General features: G+C 40.6%; 1 protein-coding gene across 4 annotated transcripts; it reads right to left on the bottom strand.

Moving 5' to 3' along the window:
• Nucleotides 1–1536: 1536 nt before the first annotated feature.
• LOC119128050 (polycomb group RING finger protein 3) lies at nt 1537–23976 on the bottom strand. 4 transcript variants are annotated; one of them, XM_037260100.1, is made up of 11 exons: nt 23826–23976; nt 17652–17761; nt 15686–15830; nt 14518–14635; nt 13825–13921; nt 12996–13051; nt 12790–12897; nt 6951–7039; nt 6668–6805; nt 5919–5999; nt 1537–5196 (listed from the first exon to the last, which is right to left on the bottom strand). In XM_037260100.1, the coding sequence occupies exons 3-11, from the start codon at nt 15755–15757 to the stop codon at nt 5149–5151; spliced, it is 807 nt and encodes a 268-aa protein (XP_037115995.1). In that variant the 5' UTR covers nt 15758–15830; nt 17652–17761; nt 23826–23976; the 3' UTR covers nt 1537–5148. The 4 variants fall into 4 exon arrangements, with proteins under 4 accessions (XP_037115995.1, XP_037115997.1, XP_037115998.1 ...); XM_037260102.1 differs by lacking the exon at nt 15686–15830 and having other exon boundaries at nt 23826–23975; XM_037260103.1 differs by lacking the exons at nt 15686–15830; nt 23826–23976 and adding an exon at nt 23375–23731.
• Nucleotides 23977–24523: the final 547 nt, after the last annotated feature.

Below are 24523 nucleotides of genomic sequence, written 5' to 3'. Positions count from 1 at the left end.
TACTAATTGCTTTAGCTGTAAAGCATACACAGAGAAGCTCAGTGACTGAGGTACCCACTGCCGTGCCTGCCAGTGACTAATTAGTCTCCTCAGTTAACGGGATCAGCAGGTATCTCTGGAGAGAAAGCCCCCACCTGAGGACATCAATCTCGGCCATGTGGCCTCCTGTGACCGTCCGTGCCTTCATGGTGTTGCTTGCCGTGACTCGAGCATCTAATTTGTGGCCAAATGAGAGCCGCTTATTAGCTTGCCTCACAATAGGCCTAATTAGTTCGCGGGAGGTCGGCTCACCTCTGAGGCAGGAAAACAATGTGTTACGCGGCCACAATCACAAGCCTGTACAAAAACACCTAAGGGAGTACAAGTGAAAAGTCGTCTTGAAACATGCAGGTAGTTCAAACAATGATGTATAAAATCATGCATGGTAGGCCAACATTTTCTGTACCGCTTGTCCCCATGGGGGTGCTGGAGCCTATCCCAGCCGTCATCAAGGCGGGGGACATCCTGAACCGGTTGCCAGCCAATCGCAGGGCACACAGAGACAAACAACCAACCGCGCTCATGAAATAGTCAATCTTAAACATTAGACATGTTATTGTTTGGAGGCCATTGCAGTTGTCCAGAGTCTCTGTGTGCGAGATGACCACTTTTTGTCTGTGCTAGCTCTTCCACTTTGTCTCTGCGAAAAGCCCACATCAGAAGAATCAACATTCACGCCTCAGCTGAGTTTTTTGAAAAACGGTAAAAAGATGGCTTAAAATGCCCAGCAGTGTACGACGACACAAAAACACTGCAAACTCACCAAATCAGATATCTGACCTGCAAGCTTTCTGCTGTGTAAAAGGATGAAGACTGCTTAATACCAACTCTTGTACATACTGCAGTTTTGCAGAGTATTTGTGTGAACAAAGACAATTCCTAGTCTGTTTCAGCTCTTTCACACGGACATTCTGAAAGTTCATCAAATCTGGAATTAAAGGCTTTTGTTGGGTTCAGTGTAAAGGTTAAAAGCTATTGCTCTCATGCCCTTGCAGTTTTGCAGATTCGCTGTAAAAGAGCACAATTTCTAGTTTGTTCCAGCTCTTCCACACAGACATGCAAAATTGCCACATCAGAAGATCAGGCATTTGCCGGATTCTGTGCAAAATGTTCAGCACTACTACATGGTGCAGGTTACAGTGCTCTTCCCATTACAATTTTGCAGGGTCTGCACACAAAAAAACTGATTAGACTACAAGTAATCTGTTGCAACGCTCTCATTTTTGGTGCAGCAATGCTGGAACTCTTTGTGAAAGTGGATTATTTTTTTCTGTTCCAGATTTTTCAAATAGAGATGCAATAAAATTACCAAATCAGAAGAGCCAGCATTGACCCCTTTGACTGGTGTCTGTGTAAAAATGTACAGATCGCAAAATGACCAAGATGGCTATGGCACTCAGGCCATGGCACTCAGGCCAAATCCCTGGATCAGAAGAGCTGGGATTCACTTCCCTTGCTGTGTATTGTAGGAATCAGGACAGAGAATGGGGCTGCAGATGGCTTTTAAAAGGCATTTATTGATTAAATACACAGTTAAGTTTGGACAAAAGCTTCTGTGTTGTTTTTTTAAAATAAGAAATTTGGGACCCAGTCTCGATCAAACGCCCCTCCAAAAGGTCGGGTCGCCATGGTAAGCACTTTCATTACACAGCCGCAATAAATAATACAAAAAGTAGGCAGAGGGGAGAGTGGGGGTGGAGTGGCGTGTTTCTTCGGGGTATGAGGGTAAATGCTGAGAAGGCATTTTGTGACCTGAGGACCTGACTGGAAACGCACATGAAAAGCCATATTGCACATTTGTCCTTCACTCTTAAAACCTGAAAAAGAAAACACAAATTGTGTTGGTCTCACGCCAACATGAACATCAGGAATTCAGAATACAAAAGAAAAATCAATTGGGGAAAAAGAACCATCAAAAACGCTCATAGAAGATAGACTCAAAAAGCAGTTTATTACGCAGCACTGCTTGATTGACAGGCCTTCCTCAGCTGTTGACACAGAGACCCAAAATGCTGCAAGGTTTCTGTAACAAAAAGTCTCAAATTTATCTCTGTTGAGTTTTGGGATAAAAGATACAGACCCTATGAAAGCCAGATGTTTTGTTACAGCTCTGATTTTGCAACTTTCTCTTTTACACAGAGATACAGCTAAATCTTCACATGGGTGTCATTTAAGAAGGTATGGCATTTAACACTTTTGCTAGACTTTGAGTTAAATGCTACTAAATAAAAGTCAAATAATCTATTTGGCAACTTTGTGGTGCCTTAACAGAAGAACTGTACACCCTTTACAGCTTTGCGTCAAAAGATGACAAAAAAAAAAAAGATATATTGGATCTTGCATCATGGCAACTTTCACTTTCACACAAAGAATCTGCAAATCTTGCATGGTCTATGGGTAAGATGTGTCACATCAGGATTGTAACAGAAGATATGGAACATATCCCTTTCATCGGAATACCATATTATCTGATATGGCTTTGGTGCAACAATTTTGCAGGATCTCTGTGTGAAAGTGAAAACGGATGCATTTAAGCTCTTGGCTGGCCTCTGTAGCAAAAAGGTATAGACTGAATAAATATCGGATCGTCTGTTATGGTTCTGAAGCAGAAATGTTTACTAAATCTGTGTCATAAGAGAAGATTGTGTATTTCTTCCCCTCGTCAGGCTCGGTGTCATGATGCATGAATGCCAGATCTTCTGTCACATCATGTGTCAAGTGTCACCACAGTGACCCTGCAAAATTGTCACATTTGTGCCGTAAAAAGATCAGAAATCAGAATTATTTTCTTCTTCTGAAAAGATCGTGACCGTGTCCCCCGTTGCAAGTTTCTGTATCAAAAGGGTAATGATGGATAAAAACCTTTCGCTCCAGCAATTTTTGCAGGATGTCCATGTGATCGGGCTGCCGACGGCTTGTCAATCAAGTTGGACAGCTAAACTCAGAACCAATAGGGAGTGAAGTTTTTTTTTTTTTTTTTACAGCAACGGGGGTGGGCAGTGAGAAATACATAGTCCAACAGGATTTAGGGTTAGCACCAGAGAAAGCACCAGATGAACACGAAGTATGGTCAGCTGTAAATAATAACAATAATAATAATGCTTGACATATTGATTTGGAGCATCTTTTTTGACATTTCATAGTCCAACACCACCACTTGGCTGGGACATGTCCTGCCCACAAGATCGTCAAGATGTCATTGTTATTTCCAAACAAATTTGAAAAAAAAAACAGCATTGGGCAACATCCATAACATCCATTAGCCTTATTGTAGCATTTTGTTCTTTGTATGCAATTTTTAGGGGGAAAGAATTTCCAGTTGTGTGAATAAAAAAATCTTGACAGGACACGACAGCATGGAGACCGTTAATTTACAACAGGGCTGTTTCAAGATTGTGAAATGTGTCATGTAATGAACTTTTGTGGCAAAAGGTAAAGACGTATTTAGGAGGCATTCATTAGATATTTCACACAGAGACCCTGCAAAATGGCTGTATCAGAGCCGTAACACAACACGGTATTTAACCTTAATTGGGCTCTGTGATAAAAGAGATTTGATGTCAATTCTGGGTCTTAATGTAGCTACTTTACAAGGTTTCCAAATAAAGTTGGATACTATACCGTTATAGCCCTGATGTGTACGTTTTTTCTTTCACACATACTAGAACCAGCAAAATGTTCCCTGGGTTATGGAGCAAAAGGTAAAGACTTATAATAAATGTCGGGTGTTCTGTTGTGGCTCTTGATTAGTAGGCATATTTTCCCCATTGCTGTGTAAATCATCTTAAAATTGCATTTAATCCCTTATCTGGGCTCTGTGTCAAAATTAGTTAAATGCCTGACGCTTCCGTTACAGCTATGACTCATGCCTTTGCTGGGTTTCGTGTCAAAAGTAAAACGAATAAATGCTGGCCCCTTTTGTCATGGCTTTTGATACGTTTATCTGGGCTCCGCGTCAAAAAAATGAGATTGATAAATTCCAGCTCTGAAGCCGTGTCACTTGGGCCTCCTGGTAATTGGATAGAACAAAGCCATACCATAAAGAATAAATTTAAACGCTAGATAAACTAGATAAATACTAAATACAAAAAAAAACCTTCTATCCGGCTTTGACGCTGCAAATTTGCAGGCTCTCCAAATGAAAGAGGAGCACAAGAATGGGAATTTAGCACCGTTCCTTGTTTAAAAAAAAACAGAAATATGTGGGTTTTTGAGATTTTGGGGGACGTTTTTATGACGTAAAATATTTGATCGCATTCTGAAGGGACGGAGGACGAGTGGCGGGAGCTTTTATGCCATAGATTTGTTTTCTCAAAGAATAACAAAACAATAAAACAAACTTTAAAAGAAAGATATATTCTGATATAGATAGCACTTCTGATCGGCTCTGTTTTTAACAGTCTAAAAGTCTCTCTTACTCTCCGCCGCTCACTCCCTATAAGCACATTGTATGTACAATATATAGAACATAAATTACTACACAAAGCCTATTCACAATGGACAATCATCAATAGCAAATTAGATGGAAAACATGGCGGGACGTGGGGCAGAAAGACACATTCAGAGACGATTTACTCTGCAGCCAACTTAAAATGGACACAAGTAGAAAATCCTGTCCCCAATAACAAAACAAAAAAGTCAATATAAAACTTTTCATCCTCCGTTGCGCCGAAGGATGGTCACGAAAAAAACCCCGCCCGCTCCTGACATCGCTCCCGACATCTCGTTTGCATGTAAACAGAGCACCAGTGTAGTGTCTTTAAGTTTGTCTTTTCTTAAACTGTACAAAAGTATAAATATATGATTTATCTCCATTTCTTTTTTTGTCTTTTTCTTTCCTCTTCTTCACATATGTCGGATGTAGCGCACAAAAATGAAAACAAAAATAACCAGAAAAAAAACAAAACAACAGCCAGTGTTGCGGTATCTCCCCGAGTTTCTGGCTTTTTGTGTCGAGTGCGACTTTGCTGTGGCGTCTGCTTGTTTGCTCGCTGCTGCTGGTTGATCGTCTTTGCATACGTTGGTTATAAAGAGCACGCTGGGACAGCAACGACTTTGACAAAGTACAAAATTAAAATCAAAAACAAGGAAATTGTGTGTGCGTTTGAGCTACAGCAGATCCATCTTGGGTCTGTAATGGAGCAGAAGGGGCGATTTCTGGAAGCAAACAAGACAATACACTTAGCGTATTCCCCATTGCAATAAATTCAGATTCCATTCATTAGTTTCATCAGGATTAATTACACATTGGATATCTGTTCTAAATGTAAAATTAAATATTTTTTAAATACTTGTTCAACCAACCTTTTCACCACGAATCGATTCACACAAAATGATAGTTAAAAGAAAATTACATCGAGAAGGGTCGTAACTTGAAAAACTGTGGCACTCCTAAGTCCGTTTCTCCTGGCTGCATGCACTGCTTTCAGAACGAGTACATCGTAGCTTAATTTATTTTGCCCAACTATATTTCAGCGAGAGGTGTCCAATATTAATCAATTAATCAAGAGTCAAATGAATCAACTGTTTTGATAATCGATTAATCATTTAGAGCAGACCTGGGCGAATTACGACCCGCGAACCTTGCCCAACATTCAATTCAATTCTGTCTTGTTCTTGAAATGCCCACATTTCTCTTTCAGCCTCTGTGTTACCATGTGAATCTAATCAGCATGACATTTTGTGTTTCGGTCATGTTAGACAAATACTGACTGTGAACTGTTCCAGATGACGTACATGGCATAGCTGCATGCATTGTGTTGTAATGTATTGTTTCTCTAACAGCGACGTGACAGTGATGGTTTTACGATGTGGATTAAATTGGGGAGGTCCGCACTGAAGGCCCAGATAAAACCGAGAATGCCACATGATGGGGTTACCTTAAATCTCCATCTCGTTACGACGACAAATTTCAAAGTATGGTCCTTGCCCAAGATTTCTTCGTTGCATAAAATGTCCAACTGTGTGGGAAGAAAAAAGTATCATAATTTTTTTTCAAGTCACATTTCTGAGAAAAGAGCTGAGAGTGAGAGAAGGACCTTTTTGAAAAAGCATTTGTGATACTTTCATCCTGCCGATCACTTCAACCACCACTTCTGGCGCTCCACGTAGCGCGGAGAGGACAAAAATGCCAAGAGGCGACATGCGTTCGCTTCCCCACAAAGCAAGGTACTATAGCAGGTGTGCAAACCTCATTGTAATTGGTTTTTGGATTTCCTTGAATTATTTGTTCAGTAAAAATCTTTAAATCTTGGAAAGATCTCTTGATTTTTAACCAGAACATGTATTTTAATGGCATTCTCTACATAAAAACTGGGGGAAAAAAAAAGAGTAAAATATATTATATATATTTTTTAATATATCTTCATTTTAACGTAAACTAAAAATTTTGTATTTTGAATGTCTTTTATTTATTTGGATATTCTTACTAATTTGATATGTGAGTTTAAATTTGGATGATTATTGTGGTTTTTTTAATCTTTTAAAGGGGAACTAAACATTTTTTTCTGGCAAGAATGCATTGTACAAAACATGGCACCAATTAATACTGCAATCATGGAATAATGTGTTGCATTCAGATTTTAATATAATAATAATATTAATGATAAGATTATGTCACTGATTTTACCTCGTTAAAGGAGGTCAGATTGAGCTTTTTGGCGATGAACTTCTTGAGATGTAGGACGGTAGCCTGTGCCGAGCAGCGGATCCACTTGCGCTTGAGGCCTCTGAGTTTGCTGCTGTTGCACTCCAGGCAGATGCTCACCTGCCAGGCAGGGCACACCAGGAAAAGTGTTACAAGTAAGATGATCGCCAGTGATTCATGATAATCGCCACTGTGCGAAAATAAAAGCAACCGATACAAATTGGTCATTTTGCAGTAATACAATCCGTCGAGATCAAATCTGTACCTGCTCGTCGCTTCGGTGATAATCGTTGTCCTCTTCTGCTTTCTCCTCTCCTGCTTCCTTATTGGGCGTGTCCTCTGACTTTGTGTCTCCTGTTTCAACACAAACAAATAGAAAAGCTCTTTAGGTTTTTTCTTCAGCCATTTTCATCATGAAGAGATCCATGAAAAGTCTCAAAAAGCCATGGCTGCAAAGACAGTTTCATTTCGCTATAATATGAAACCTTTGTCTATCATGACAAATACCCCAGTCGCAGAGGTCATGCCAGAAAAGACAATTTGGTGTGAAACCACCATTTTAGGAGCTTTTTGTCCATTTCTTTAGACTGAAAATTCAGCCCCCGAAGCCATTTTCAGATAGCAATGTAAAACTTTGTATAAGTGTCAAGAACGAGGAGACTTGCCAAAAAGTCTATCGAAATAATGCTCGAAAACTCAAGAGAAAAACACTTAAAAGGTTACAAATGTTGCAATATTGCACACCACTAAGATAGAGCATATAAAATAATGTGGGCTCTGCAAAAACAAATCTATGAGACCGTCCATAGGGAAACCTGTTTGTCACCTGCATCGCATCAAGTGTATATAATAAAAACGCTGACAACAAAGAAAATGCTCTCACAAGAGACATTTCTTTGTGTATTGCATACACACAATGTTTGGATGTGAGACACATTTTTCTCCGATGAAATTGAGGATGATTGCTTTTGCACAACCTTGAAAACATTCACTCTTAATACAGTGGAAATATCAGTATTTGTGCACGGTCGTGTGTGTTACTGTAAATGTTTTCGTGTGAGAAGATTGGTATCCCAGCTAGAGACCATTTTCTATTTGGTCAAACTCTCACCGATCCCAAGGAGAATTACCTAACTGTGTGTGTGCATGCGTGTGTACGTGCGAGTGAGTGCCGTGTGGTCTCCACAGCGACCGTCTCCAGAGTCAACCTGCTTGATTGCGGCTAAAGAGGCACTCGCTCTCATTGCTTTCGTTGCATAGGTGAAATCACCTTCACATGACCTCACAGCCACTCGGGCCTCATGTTTACATAGCATGAAAATGATGTGAAAGGTTGAATTAATGGGTGACTCCCACTGGATGAGAAACCTCTAGCAAAGCAATAACAATATAAGGCTGCTTTGTTTTCATGGTGTCAACACACAAACAAAGCGACAAAAAATAATAGTTTGTTTCAATCGACTACGTTTTGACAACCTCTCGCAGAAAAACAACCTATCACCCTGACTTTGTTTTAAAGAACAGCGTGTTGATGACCTCTACTGAAGAAATAAAAAATAAAGAGCGGCCTGCTTTACGTTCTTTGTTTTATTGAACCGAGATTGGACAACCTGTAGTGAAGCAGCAAAAACAAGAACTGATTGCTCATATGTACTTAGTTTAAATAAAATAAGTGTTGATGAACTCTAGCAATTTGGCAGAAAATAGAGCCAGCTGCCTTTTACTTTATTTTAATGAACAGATTGCTATAATGAGAAAAATAGGAGCTGACGGTGTCAATAATCTTCTCGCAATCCAGAAAAAATATAATAGCTTGTTATCTTTCCTTTATTTTTCTCTAACCACATCAGCAATCTCTATCAAGCTAGCAAAACAAGAACTGACTCCCTGCTCCCTGTCGAAAACCTAAGATGACGTGGAATAAATAAAAAGCATCCGCTTACTTTGTTTTAATGAACCGAAAGTTGTAAACCTCTAGAGACATGCCAGCCGGCATTGCTTTGTTCGACTGAACAGTGTTAACCACCTGTATCGAAGCAGCAAATACAAAGATTGACTGCCCTCGCTTTGTTTTAATGACCCTCAGCTAAACGGCAAAAACAAGAACCGATCATTAATGCTTTGTTTTATTGAACCTATAGCAAATAAGAGGCGGCGGCATTCAAAGAAGACTTGTTCGATGAAAACGTCACTCTGCTGCTCATGCGACCAGTCGTCTACAGAGTGACTCTCAGAGGACTTGTGGAGCGCTACACAGTGAGCAATGGTTGAATGAGATTTATTTCGAACAGCTGCTCTTGTGGACGCCCCGAGGAAGTTTATGTTCCTCTTTTGAGAGCTTCTTGCGGTGGTAGGTAGGAGCGCGGGGTGGTGTGGGTCTTTCATTATGTGCACTGCTGCGCTGCTGGGCTGTCGCTTGCAGTTAGCATGGCATGATCTCTGCTTTAACGAATGCTCCTTTTGCTGAGCCGTCCTCAAATAAGAAGTAATGAGAGACCCCGTTTATCCCTCAAGAGACATTTGGACTAAAGGCAAAGCAAGGAAGTCTTGTGAAATCTGTTCTGTTACTTAACGTAATACTTGAACATGAGCTTAACAACATACATACCGCCCTTAATTTTGTTTTAATGAACTATGCCTCAACGACCTGGAACAATGCGGAGAAAACGAGAGCTGACTGCCCACATTTTGTTTTAATAGACCAAAAGCCCGGACATTGGCAGTCTTTATCAAAGCAGCAAAAATGAGAAACCGCCCTCTACTTTGTTTTAATAAACTGAGCGTTGCTAACCTTCAGCAAAGCGGAGAAAATAAGAGCCAACCGCTTTTATTTTATATTAATAAACACACATCAGCTACCTCCAGCAAACGCGAGAAATCACCACCTTTGTTTCAATGAGCATCTCTTGCAAAGTGGAGCAAACTGGAGTTGGTCATTCTCACTTTGTTTTAGTGAACCAAGTATTGACGAGCTCTGACGAAGAGATGAAAACAAGGACCAAACACCCTGACTTTGTTTCAACCGAATGGGTCTGTTTTAATGCTTCCTTTGTTTAAATTAATGATGAGCATATAAACAACCTTGATAAAAGGGGTGAAAACAAGAACGGACCGTCCTTACATTGTTTGATGGATGTGTAGATCTTTATCATGGCATTGGCAACCTCTTGCAAAGTAACATAAACAAGGGTCCATTAGCCATATTTTAACAAATCGCCAACGACCTTGTTTAATTTGCTAACCAAATGGTGCCAAACCTCTGGAAAAGTGGCAAAAACGAGAATTGACCAAGCTTCCTTTGTTTTGCTGACCATAGCCAAGCAGCAAAAATAAAGACGGTCGGCCCTTCGTTTTAATAAACTTTAACAATATAGCGAATCAACAAAAAAAAAGCTGGTTGCCCATATTTCGCTTGAACTAATGAACAGTCCATGAGCTCCTAACTATAAAGCATGTCGCACAACTTTGGGAAAGCGTCAAAAAAGAGAACTTACTGCCCTTACTTTGTTTTATGGCTAAAAAAACAACAACGTGTTTTTCAGTTTTTTTTGTTTTGTTTTTCCTCCATGAAGTGCCTACAACCTATGGGATAGTCGTAAACAACGAGGTCCGATCACAATTTCTTTCTTTTAATTAATATTGTCGTCTACCGCTAGCAAAGGGGTTAAAACCGAAGATGTTTGGCCATGACCTTGCTTAAATGAACCGAGTGACGACAACAAGAACCGGTTGGTTTTGCCCACTAGAGCTAGTCATCCTTACTTTGTTTTAATGACTCAAGCACCTCTGACAAAGTGGGGAAAACTGGACCCCTTTAGTGTTACTGACCTACAACAAAATGGTGAAAACAAACATTGACAGATTAAAAATGACTAAGAGAAATTCAAGCAGCCTTTAGCTTAGTTTAATGACTGGTGCTGCTATTACTTTACTGTTGCTGACACAACAATAGATTTGTGCTTGTGCAGCTAAAACTGTAGTTTAAGATTAGTTGTGAAACATTTATCCATCCATTTTCTGTACCGCTTGTCCCCAAACACTTTTTAAATTGATCCTGGAATGGAAGTTGATGTTTGTCATTGGGCCCCAATGGTCTCGTTTTAAAAGACAAATAGGAATTCCAGATGGTTTAGTGTGCACTTACACTATCGTTCAAAAGTTTGGAGTCACTTAGAAAAGTCCTTATTTTTAAAATAAAACCGATATTTTTTCAATGAGGATAACATCAAACTATACATTGTTAATGGGTAAAAGATAGGGGTGTAAATCGCGGGTTTTGTCACGATACGATATCATATCGATACAAAGAACCGCGATACGATATCTTAAAGCCTGCTGTGATTCATTCACGATACATCACGATATAGTGCTCCACGATCGATATATTTTTTTTTTTTTTTTAAATAAAAAATATAGAACAATATCCTGATTTATAACAATTCATACGCAAAATCAACAAGGTACTACAAACTCTTTATTTAGGAAATTACAAGAGTATTGTAGTATACAAAGTGCTTATTTTAACACTGAACTTTATCAAATTCCTATATTTTTTCTCATATAAGTAAAGAAAAATGAATATTCTTTCTTTTTTTGTAATACCATTAACTTTAAAGTGCATTACTGAACTATTTATTTACAATAATTTTAATTGTCCGTTGAGCCATCTTTTCTTTGGAATCCAAAGTGCTTCCAAACGAATGACTTGAAGCCCAAAGGGGAGCGAATTTCCTCGTCTTCTTGGACACTAGCCATAGCACCAGCCCAGGAGCCGCGTAGTTGTCGGCTCCCCTTTCACGTGCCTGCTCTGCTCACAACACAACACGCCGCGTACTGCTCCCGGAAAGAGGAAGCAAGCAACAATGAACTGGATTTCAAAATAAAGTCGCGTCTAATGTCCGAGGTCAAACACGGCGATATAAATCGATGTTTACGTTTAGCATCGATGCCAATAAATCGTAGAGCATTATATCGATTAATCGATGTGTATCGATGAATCGTTACACCCCTAGTAAATGACTATTCTAGCAGCAAACGTCTGGTTTTTAATGCAATATTTACATAGGTGTATAACATTTCCAGCCACCATCCCTCCAGTGTTCTAATAGTCCATTTTGTTTTCTAATTGTGTTTTTTTACTTTTGAACTGTAGTGTATGTAGGCGTTCTTACAGTGTGAACATGCAGGGATCAAGCAGTAGATTGGCATAGCGACGACGAGACGCCTAGCTACAGTTGTCAAAAATAGACTAAAAATAAATAGCGTTCTCAACTCTTCGTGTGTGCGACGCTATGAGTGTACAAGAGATTGCCACTCCTCTTCGCAACGCACCTTAATTAGCGCAAAGAGAGCGAGGGATTAAGTGAGCGATTAGGCTCCGCAAGCATGACCGCCCTCAAAAAGAAATCAAGCGCTTCCACTGCTGCTTTGATCTTAGTGTTATTGTCTATGCCGGTACATCTGCTGTGTGCCGTAGTGGATCTTGACCCTTTTTTAAAAATGATTTTCAACATGCATTATTGAGACTCATTAAACTTCGCTAACATGCTCCACCCACATGCAAAATCAGAAACTACAGGACTGTCTCAGAAAATTAGAATATTGTGATGAAGTTCTTTATTTTCTGTAATGCAATTAAAAAACAAAAATGAAATTAATAAAAGGCTTGCAATATTTCAGTTGATTTGTAATGAATCCAGAATGTATGACATTTTTGTTTTTTTTAATTGCATTACAGAAAATAAAAAACTATCACAATATTCTAATTTTCTGAGACAGTCCTGCAGAATGATTTGCGCCACTCTAGTACACAAGATTCAAATTTAAGAGCAATTGGACGAAGTTAAAAAAAAGTTTGTCTTTTAAGGAATCCCAGGGAAAATGGCCAAAATGACATGAAAATGCTTGCTTTAAAGTTTAAGTGGCTTTAGGGGCGGAATTTTTTAATTCGCATTGACACAAACTAAAAAAATGAAAACCTAAAATGTTCACGTAGTACCAGAATGGCCAGCTTCAAGGGCTGCATTTCTTAAATACTGGGAGTTGGGATGGGGAGCTCATTGAATGAATGTGATGAAGATGAGGATGATGTAATTGGACTGTACCGTTACGCTGGTCTAGATGTGTCTTCATGTTGCAGAGCTCCCCTTTAATATCGCCGGGTATCTCCATGCCCAATTTCTGGTAGAAGTCCCGCTGCTTCTTTATCTCCGCTGGACAACCAACAGGGGGAAACATGGGGATCGTAAGCTATATTTATCTTTATATAACAAACATTGTATTTTTTCCATTTTAAAAAGACAAAACATACCCTCTTGAAGTCCGGGTACCAACTTGTACACAATGTCTTGCATTGTTCTGTCATGGCTGCCAAGAAGACGACATATTGTGTTCAAAGCAAAATAGTACACAAAGACAGAAATGTATGAACAAGAGCCTACGTCCCTTAATTTGTTTCAACAAAGTGAATATGGACAACTGGCGACACCTCACTTCCATTTTGATGAACAGTACAAAAGATCAGTATGGAAACAAGGAAAACAAAGACCGTCTACCTTTGTTTTTCTTTTCTTTTAACAAACCGAGTGTTGGCAACGTTGAGCAAAACGGCTAAAACCCGAAACAACCCCTTTAGATTTGTTTCACCAACATCAACCACATCCAGCAAACCGGTAAAACAATGATCCCACGTGAAAGCTTTATGTTGACATTTGTTGCCATAGTAATGATTCAGTTATGCACATTATATTTGTGAACATATGGCAATGACGCAACGTCATCTTTAGCAGATGTCTCCAGGAAATGAGGGTCTCTATCTACTCTGTAGGCCACAAAATATGGGACCATACTTTTGTGACGTCATCTTTTGTGTGGATACGTGTCACGCGACGTGTGCATTTGTGGCACTTCATTTAATTATAAAAATATGAGTTAAGTTAAAATGTTAAGTCTGTGACCATGTGACTTGTGAAAAAAATGAATCACGGACAGCGGCCATGAGGCACAGATTATTTTCGTAAATTCCATTGGCCAAAATTGTTTGTCCAAAATTTTAAAATAGCGTGTGCTTGATATCAGCATCTTCTTTAATGTCTATAATATTTAACCTGTGTGTGCGTGCGCGCACGTGCGTCACTCACCCGATGTACTGCAGTGGATGGCTCTGATGAATAACAATCCTGCATGTGGGACACGTGTTGTTCTCCTCCAGATACTTCACAAGGCAGCTTCGACAGACTGCACACACAAACAGCAAAAATGACATTTTACAGTATGCTTTCGAATTAAATGATCAATTCTTTCCACCAACATGAGACTCCATCAGGAATTAGAAATGCGTTGTTGACAGGCATGTCCGAACGAGAAGCTCGCAATAAGTGATGAAGGTGTGTGTACCTACATACGTATGGATACGTGTCATAATAGCTACGACAACAAGGAAGGCTCAAGTGAGAGGGAATTTTGTATCGGTGACACACACACACACACAGACACATACACCGTATACATGTGGGGCAACACCATCATAAGCAAACTCAATTTTCCCCTTTTCAGCCTGCTAACCGATTAGAACAGCACGATGACGATGATGATTTGAGCACTCTTCCATCAAACCTTTCTACACTTGACCTGTCTTCCACGAGACACACACACCGTCTTATGAAAGCTTTATTGCAGTCAGACAGCTGCAGTGGGCCGACGTGATCTGAATGTCTCTTTTGAAAAGACTCCACAGGGAAGCCCCGGGTGGCCGTTGCAAGTAGGAGGACTCTCTCTAGCGGATGTAAGGAGGATTTACATGCATGTGCATGGATGCGATTGTGTACACGTACATGTGTGCAAGCACTCTGTGACAGTGGTGGCGTCTATCAGGTAGCCGTCGCAGAGTCGACACGTGATGTGGGCGTTGATGTGACTGAGCTTGATCTTCCTCGTCAGCATGTCGGGGTTCTGCAGCAGAAAAAGAAGTGAAAATAAAACGAGAGCAGATTTAAGTAAGATGCCCTATTGTTATCATGGCAGCAAAATGCAGCCACACTCTGCATGCAAACAACGGAGCATTACTGCCATCTTGTGGAAGAGGAGTGGAGGGGACACATAATGCCAAACTTGACTATAATATTAGCACAGGGCTCACAAACCTTTTAGAAACTGAGAGTTACTGCTCAGCTACTGATTAACGTGAAAGGCGACCACATTACAGTTTAGATATACATTCCTGACATAATAAATGTGCTCAACTTTTTGTCAGTTGTACCTTCGTTAATATTAAGACATTAAACCGAGAAAGCTCCAAAAGACAGTTCCAAGTGGAGGTTGTGGAGGTTGACATGCTGATGTTTTGGGCAGACATATTTACAACGCGTAACAAAACTGTTCTTTTTCTACAGTCCATCCATCCATTTTCTAAATGTTCTTACCCCCATTCATGCTATCTGTATGTCTTATGTAAATAAGTCACATTGAAAACCTGTGTTAAAGTCACATTTACTAAAATGTTAAGTGTTCAACACCCAACGGTTTTCACAACAAAATCTAGTTGGCAGTGCAGTAATACTATCAAGTGTTTGGATTAACACTAATGGTTGTTCGTGCCAAGACTGTACAAATACCCCATGCCTCACTCCCTTAAATAAAACATCAGACAAAATTTAAATCCAACACACTTATTTTATTAAAGCCATTTCACACAGCTCTTCCAAAACAGCAGCAGGACACAATGTTATGTTTTTATCATTTTCAGGTGAACATTTCCAATCATGCCGATAAAAATCAGGTCAGACACACCAATAACGGCGAACAAATCCTCCTCAATTCGGAATGAATTCATGTAAAACCCACAGTAATGCCGTTTGTGGTCAAAACAAATGCCTATTGTCATGAAGATTTCAATTTTCCTGCAAGTAGGGAATTCATTTTCAGTATCCACACATACAAACACTTTAGTGTGGTGTTCAGTTCCATAGTTTTCCCCCCCATAGAGGCAGCACCAGACATCACCTGGTCTGGATGATGTGCGTGAACGTTGCCTTCAGTTTGACACTTTTGACAACTGGCTGGCTGGCCAAACATTTCTTCATGGACAAGCCTTGATCTCCTGATGGCTGGTCAGAAGTTGCGTGGTCTTGCGGAATCTTTGGGCCACCTTCAAAATTACATGGCAGCGAACCATAAGAATATTGACACAAAACAAATAACATTAGCTACATGCAGTAGATTTTCTGCAGGCCTACATTGCCAAAACCCAAGAGGTTCTTTTGCAATTCAATACTCACACAAATTGGTGATGGCTTGTCTACAAGATTGGGAATGAATGTGACAATTCCACAGAAAAATTATGCTGAACTTAATTTTTCACACCAATGTCAATGCAATTAAATTTATTCAAGGACACTTGGCTTTTCATATCGTCACTGTCCGGCAGAAACTTTTTATGGCCAAAAACGGTCAGACTTGTTTTGTTTTTTTACAAACCAATATAATAAATAGACTGTATACACCTTGCCTCTAATTTTTTACACAATTTTAGCCAATTTGAAGCAGTGAAAACAGCCTGAAAAGAAATGAACGCTGCCAAACTCCACCCAACACTGCTGCTTTTGAACGCAACTTATATTTCATTATGTCAGAAGTGTTGCCAAAGTTTGTCAAAACTATTTTCCTGTCCTTGTCCTGCAAATATGCGCAGCGCCTTAGTCAGACAAGCTCGCGGAGAGACTGCATGGAAGTGAAGAGGGGAAAAGTTGGACAGAGCGGCGCTCCAGCCGGGGAGCCCGGTGCATCAGCCTGGCAGCACGCTCAGGGCACGATTTCGACGGACACGACGGAGCGCAGCGGCGGAATTTCGGACATGTGATTGACCGCCGCGGCTTCACGTTTTAATCAATGCCAGTGTCATTTTTTTTAGGGACTATAGTGTTGATGCGAGTGGGCAATAGGAATATAATAAAAAAAAGTATAATACAATTTGAAATAAGCGTTGCCTGGGAACTCAAAAAAAAGCTAGCTTTTTTTGGGAGTTGCTGTAAAGTTGTCATTTTGACAGTTTGAGGTTTCCACCCGACAGCGACAATAACATGTTTGTAAAGTGGCTGACAAATGACGCTCGCTGGATTGAATGAGTAAACTGCGCGTGTCACTGGTCCATAAAGTCACATGCAGCTCGTCACCCTAGCTGCGATTTTCTTTTCGTCAAATACCATGAGAGTTTTGCCTACCTTAGGGAAGTTTGATTCCGTCTTGCAAGGAAGGAGGAAAATTATGCTGAAGAACATTGCCCCGACTCAAACCAGTCAACTTCAATCATTACGTAAGGGCAAGCAAAGTGTGTGGAATCCAGGTGACACCATATCTTAACAAGAGCGTTAAATCCGAGACTACACAGGCTATTTTATGACTGAGGATGGTTAATGCAAGTGTTTTTTGTTTCTGTCCTGGATTTGCAGTGTGGAAATTGTTATTCGCAGTTGTATTGTGCTAGGCGGGTAGGTACATAGGTAGGTAAGTAGAAGGTAAAGTAGGTAGTTAGGTAGGCAATTTAGTGGCTATGTGGGCGGACAACCAGGTAGCTAGGTGTGTAAGTAGGTTTGCATATAGCTCGGTATGCAACTTGATAGGTAGATAGGAAGATAGGTAGCTTTTTGCATTTTGGTATGTATTTTGTAGCTCAGTATGTCATTTACAAAGAAGCTAGGGTAGCAAGCCCTCCAATCAGACGTGCTCTGGCACTAACAATTATTGGCGATGGTGCCCCCCCCCCCCCTCCAAAAAAAATGGCTGTGCCTGGGATCAGGGCTTCAGGCACCATTAAAGTACTGGTTTGGCACCAGTATCAAGCAGGGGAAAAGAGTGATACCCAACCTTAACTATTAATGTGCATTCTGTGACCAAGTAGGAGTTGACATTTTCATCCAATCCATGCAGTTGACCTGTAAACAAAGAATTGTGCCCGTGTGGTTCTCCTCACCCCTAATACCGCCATGCGTGGGCTGTGGATGTCGCGGCGTCCACGTCTGTCCTGCAGGTTGAGCAGCCGGCGGTGTTAGCTCCACATCATGAAGAGATTTTCATCTGAGCCTGAGCCATGGGGGTGTGGGGGGATACAAAAGAGGAGGTTTTTAAGACATTTCATGTCAGTTATTCAGGATGACCACTTTCTAGCTCTACACCACGTGTCAAACTCAAGGCCCGGGGGCCAGATACGGCCCGCCACATCAGTTTATGTGGCCCGCGAAGACAAATTGTGCATCAAATTCGTGTGTCATTACTAGAATTGCAAATTGTCTTCACTTTTAATAATATCTATTTTTTTTAAATATTTGACCAGTTTTTACTCGATTTATTTGTCAGTTTGTTTTGTAGCTTTTACTGTATATAATATGAGGTGCTCATACATTTATTTGGGTTGACAGTCATAATGGCCCTCGGAAAGAAGCTATGACTACAATGCGGCCCGCGAAAAAAACGAGTTTGTGTAGAGTCTACACAAATTGAACAATGAGAAAAACAGTGCACCCATGAAGCACCCACAAATTTGCCTATTTGCCAATTTTTTCCTCATGATATTTCTTTTTTAACGCATTGTTTATAGCGAAAACCAACCCCCATTTTTCATGGCAAATGCTTATTGGAGGAACGATATCCTCACTTTTAAGAATTTTGCGGGAGCGAACAGCAAGTACTGTACTCTATTGTCAAAAAAGGCCAAAGCACGCTGACTTACACTCAAGCACAGGTCATACAAACACTCAAATATGATCAATCCTTACAAATTATTTGTCATCATACACAATATAGAAAAGCGGTACAACCAGACATAATCCTGAGTAACCCAGACATAATCCAGAGTAAAAAAAAAAAAGAATATTCAACACATTAGAAGCTTGGTCATGTATGAGTGAAAGAGGGGGCACATCATCATCATTAAACGATTGTAACATCACTGTTCCTTGTCAGTTATTCTTGAGAGGTGACAATCTGCACAATAGAAATTACCACTGATTAGAAATGATCCACATTGTTTAAAAAAAAAAAAAAAATCCACGTACATGCAGAATTTTGATATTGTCATTCGAACTCTAATGGGCTCATTGCTTGCCTTGTCAATCATCCCTTGAAATGCAATCTCATTTGGGAGGCGGTCCCTTCATAATAATCACCAACTTGCACAATACAAATTCGCTAACCATAATGAATGTAGCATATGTGACAAACAAGTTTAATATGAAACGAGTCTCCCTTTGCCAAAACCGCACGCACGCACATACACACGCACGCACACACACACAGTTGCACTGCAAACACACAAGCGCAGATACACACAAAAGAGTTCCTGTTGGTCCGCCTGTGGCCATTAGAATGTTTTGCTTCGCTGTAGTTTGGCATCCAACACACAGAGGCACGCATGCAGGCCAACAAACATGCAGGTGCAGGCACGCACACACACACACACACACACACACACACACACACACACACACACACACACACACACACACACACACACACACACACACACACACACACACACACACACACACACACACACACACACACACACACACACACACACACACACACACACACACACACACACACACACACACACACACACACACACACACACACACACACACACACACACACACACACACTCACTCACTCACTCACTCACACAAACACACACAGAAGAAGGCCTGCTGTAAGCTCTCCCACAGGCGGCAGGAGGAGGAAAGCTGCTTCTTCTTGTTAGGAAGCTTTGGCTCGTCTTCAGAAACACACACGCACATTCACTCAGACCAAAGTGCCACTATTCACACATTTGTGACGGTAAAAGACAATTTGGCCGACACACACGATTTTGTCCGAAGGCCAACATGCTAACAGCTGTTACGTCTGCAGATAGGGAACCGATAAGGAGTATAGAAAGTATGCCAACGGGGTTCAATAAGCATTTGATAACTTGCTTTGCAGTGCAGTAGATGCGTCTAACGAGAATTGAAATTATGGAATCAGTTGGCATGCTGGTAATTCTCCATGTTTTGCAGCCCTTCGTATATGTAGAGTCAAGTCAAGTCAAATTTGTTCATAAAGCGCCTACATGATTAAAAACCTTTAATTATTTTATCTTATGTAGAAATGTAAATATTTCGTGACGTCAGTGACAATAGTAAAGGAGTAAAAAAAAATTTGAAATGGTCATCCTGATGCAAACAGATTTTGGCCCCTTTCCTACTGCCAATCCAAGCTCACCACAGGACAAGAGATATGAGCACAGGCAACTCTGCCTTCCCTTCTGGGGGAAGCCAGTGGCCAAAGTACACACAACAGGGACACAGTGGTCTTGCCCTACAGTCCTCCTTTTATTTCACACTCTTTTCCTTGCTTCTAATGCGACATTTAGACGCAGATATGCCTCCCTTCCTGATTTCCTCAAGCAACTTCTCACACATGCGCACTCTGCATTCACTCTACAGCCGTCAGTCACACACAAGGTGTCAGAATTACCGCAACCAAGTATTTCCTTATGAAAAGAGAAGAAAAAAGTGTTTTCAGACCAAATGTGATGTGATTATTAAGAATCATGAAACCACTGCACCGTTACCTTTTCTCTCAAAGTAGTTTGCCCCAGAGAGAAAAGCTTGGATGTTCTAAGACAGCACAATAACTGACTTGGATTTGATTCTCCCCTAGGCTACAATGCCGAGTCGGATCCTGGTAAATAAGTCATTTGAAACTTTTTGGCGGATATTTGGACAGCTTGTGACTGAGCGTGAAGAGGCGTTCTCGAGGAGGAATCCGGGAGCGAGTGTGTCAGTGACAGTATGATACTCCCCACCTTATTTTCCCATGAAATGTTTGAAAGACAGTGACAGTATGATACAGGAGGAGAGTGGGCGGCAACTCTCCACCGTGCATTGCCGTGAATCGCTTGAGAGGGGCAAGTACAAATTCTGCACAATTGAGTGTTCTGCCTGCCTTGTAGCACATGGTGGCGAGAGTGGTCACGACTACTTAACACAGGTTCAAATCTCACTCTCGAGCTTTGCCACCCCCATTATCGTTAATGTTATCTTTATTAGATTATAAATTCAATAAATACTGTTCCTATTTCAAAAAAACATAATCGTGATTTCGATATTGAACAAAATAATCGTGATTATGATTTTTATCCATAATCGAGCAGCCCTACTTGTGGTCATGGGGCGACATCCCCCGCTGTACATTGCTGCCTAATGGAGCTCATTTGCAAATTGGCCTTGTGTAGAGTAAGAAAAACTGTAGGACACATTTGTTCTGCTTTTTCTTTAGCTTTTTTGAGAGTGTTTCTTTTCATTTTAGTGATTAAATTCTTTTCACGTTTGCATGACTGTTAAGAATTTAACCTGTCAACCGTTGCCAACTGTCAAAACAAACAAGAGTCGATGTTACCCCGACTCAAAGGCCCAAAGCTCAAGAAATACATCTTTTGGATTACCTATGCTTGGCTTTTTCTCATGTTAAAAATAATGCTAACAACAAAAAAGTCTTGAAAGTCATAAAATGAGCTTCATCGTCACTTTTATCGTCGTCACAATTGGATTCAACTAGTATTAATGGACTGAGCATGTTTGGTCTTTTCTTTGGCTTTTTAGCAACATGTATTTGAATAGTAAGTCACAGTGAGCGGCCTTAGGCTGAAAACAACAACAAACAATTGCAATATTTGCCATTGTTGGCAACACACTTTTAAAGTTGTGTGAACTGAGTGGATTCAAAAAAGTCTTATGCTAAAATACAAAAACAAATGCAGCAAGCTTCTCTCATTTCCACTTCAGAAGAGCTTAAGACCTAAATAGATTATCAATGGAATAATTATCTATAACCCACATTCTTAAAGTTATAAAGTTAGGTGACTCGCTAAAACTAAAAACAGCTACTATTTTTACATTTGTACTACAGTAAGAATTTTAGTTGATAACAGCAAACAAATCAAGAAAACAATGGCTTTCACGCTTTGGGACGGCTAATGCTAAAAACAATGCGAACAAAACTACTCTTGACATCTCACAAGTTGTCTCGGACTAAACATTTATGGGTGACCAATTCTGCAAGATGCATGTAATCACTTGTTAGCACCAAACTTTAGCTAAGCATTACAGTGGTTAGCTTCTTTATACACTTGCAGGCCAATTCAGAATGTTAAAAAAGAGAGTTATTGGTCAGGGTAACTGTGGCTGACTGTCAAAACATATCAATGCTAATGCCAAAAACCAATACTAACAGTAAAATAAGATTAGTGAATTCATATTTTTGCCTTCTCTTTGGCTTTTTAGGGGCGTGATGCACATGAATGTTGCACATTCACTGCTTAGCACTCAAATCAGCTAAGCCGCCTTGATATCTTTTTATAACGTGTATGACAATTAACTCATTCACTGCCCTTATACTGCTCTACTAAAATCAAATCGTTTACACTTTACGGCCTTGGACATATATATTTGTCAAGTTTTTTTGAATGAATAGTCATGGATCCGGTCGGTCCAGTTTGTCTATGAAAGTCAGGTTTGTAAACTACTGTAACGACTAACAGATCCCTGTAGATTGGAGCATTACATCGCTTTGGATCTGAGATCTGCATCGCTTTTGATAAAATGATTGGTTCGGAATCTTGGCTTGTCATGTCGATTATGAGGGAGATAAAGGCCAACACGCTGAACGTAGGACAGGTTTAGGCATCTTACACTAAAACAGGGGTATAAACAGAGTATGTGTTCCAGTGGATAGTGCCAAATGTTTATCACGAAAAAAGATGCCACGATTCTGTGAATGTCCAACAGCAAGTAAAGCCATTGACGTTCAACTAGTAAACTCAGTGTAGCTCATGCCGCGTTTCCAAGTTAGACATCTGTCAAATCTGTCTTGTAACCAAAAAAAAAAAAACTATTATTGTTCTACTTGACATATTTGTTATCATCATATATGCTTGATATTTCTGCTTTTTGATCAAAAATCTTAATTTTTGTGAAATCACTCCTTGTTTTATGCACCAGTAATTACGAAAGAACAGAAAAGTTGAGAAACACTTTTCTGGAGAGCGGTAAAGTCAACTATGCTAGGTTCACTGCTTCTATTGTCAATATTCTGTGGTACTTGAAAGATCAATTAAAACGTTCCAACAAAATCCTACTTTGAAAACAACTGGCAGTGAATGAGTTTCGAATTGGTAATGATTAAATAATGGCAAGAGTCATACTGTCAGAACAAATCAACTTATTAGATTAGCTACCAGTAGCTTTTTCTATGATGACACACCTTGGGGGGGAAACAAATGCCTGATTACACCCTTTAACTTGTTCTAACACTTCACAGAGGAGTCCCGTGCAGTCAGCAAATTGTGGTTTCCCCTCTAAAACGTGTTGATTTTTTAGCACTAACTCTCACTTAAAACCGAACGAAGCAACACTCCACAAGTTTTGGACAACTCTATTGTGCAAGCACACACGTCAAATTAGCACGGTTAGCATCACAAAGCCTGCAAAACTGACAACAGCAAAAACACTGCAGACTTGTTGGCTGCGTGTTGGTGCTCCCCCACGCACGATGTCACTCACAGTGTACACAACAGTAGCATATCCATGAAAAGCGACACAAAAAAAGGTGGTGAGGGAAGTGCAAAGAACTAACCCTCCCATCACGTTTAATCCAAACCTCATGTAGAAGAAGCTCCACAAAACAACTTCAGTGATGGGCCTAGAGGCGGGAGGAGCACCGCAGAGGAGCGAGCGAACAAGACGAGACACGCCGTCCAGACGAGCCTGAGCCCCGCGGAGGACCACCGCGTGCATCCCGACCGAGCTCCGAGTCTCTGTCTGCCTGCCTTCACCCTCCTCCCGGCTTCAAAGACCCGGCGTGCAACTGCAAGGGCCCGGCGTCATACACACTCCCTCACACACATATTCTCACACGCATCACGTATGGATAGCATGCTTGGTAGCAGCCAGCGGCAAGCCATGCTAAAAACGAGGAGTAGGTGGAGGAAGAAGGGGAGTGAGGAGGGTACAAACCGGCACCCGAACCCGGCCACCGAGGCCGGGCTGGGGGCATCGGGGAAACAGTGAGGCAGGTGACGACGACGACAGGTACCCGAGTGCTGACTGACCTGGTCGAGGAGCGCCGAAGTCGGCTGGATAATGGGTCGGAACCGAGTTAATTCCACTCGCAGTACAACAAAGAGGCGAAAATGACCGAGCGGCCGCGGAACAGGCCGAAGCAAAGCGCTCCCCGAGCGGCGCGGCGCATGCGCACAGCGCTGGAGGTGGAAAGGTGGAAGAAAGGAGCGCTCAAATGATACTATATACATTTTAATAACAAACTATAGTTACACAATGCTATTTTCATTGCTGCACATGTTTTTATTCCTTTTATATTTACTTACAACATTTCATTTTACTGAAACGTGATCATTGTTGGTATTTCCTGAATGGCTGGAAGAAATCACACGGTTGATTTGTCTCGGTATCCTTGATTAAAGTCAAAAAGTCAAAGTCAAAGTCTGCTTTATTGTCAATTTCTTCACATGCCAAGACACACAAAGAAATCGAAATTACGTTCCCACTATCCCACGGTGACAAGACATAGTACACAATACATACAAGTAAACAACACAAAAAATAAAAACAAGAAGGCACAAACAATGAATAAATAAGAGTGATGAATAAATAATAAATAAACAAATAACATAATAAATAAGAGGAGCAAAACTTAATAAACACACTGCGAAACAAATTATTTTCACCAAAGTGTCCTCCTTTCATAGTAAAGACTTATTCTCGAGAAAAAAAAATCACTTAATTTTAA

Source organism: Syngnathus acus, chromosome 10 (assembly GCF_901709675.1).
Source record: "Syngnathus acus chromosome 10, fSynAcu1.2, whole genome shotgun sequence".
In the NCBI taxonomy this organism is placed as follows: Eukaryota; Metazoa; Chordata; class Actinopteri; order Syngnathiformes; family Syngnathidae; genus Syngnathus; species Syngnathus acus.
The sequence above is the reverse complement of the archived record's forward strand: the minus strand, read 5'-3'. Positions and strand labels throughout refer to the sequence as shown.

Bases quoted from the DNA above. Each gene is read 5' to 3' on its own strand.
- LOC119128050 (XM_037260100.1), bottom strand. From the start codon at position 15,757: ATGTTTGGCCAGCCAGCCAGTTGTCAAAAGTGTCAAACTGAAGGCAAC. The intron at 14,636-15,685 runs GTGATGTCTGGT...TTTCTGCTGCAG, and splicing joins ACGCACATCATCCAGACCAG to AACCCCGACATGCTGACGAG. The intron at 6,806-6,950 runs GTACAGATTTGA...CCTGCCTGGCAG, and splicing joins ATCACCGAAGCGACGAGCAG to GTGAGCATCTGCCTGGAGTG.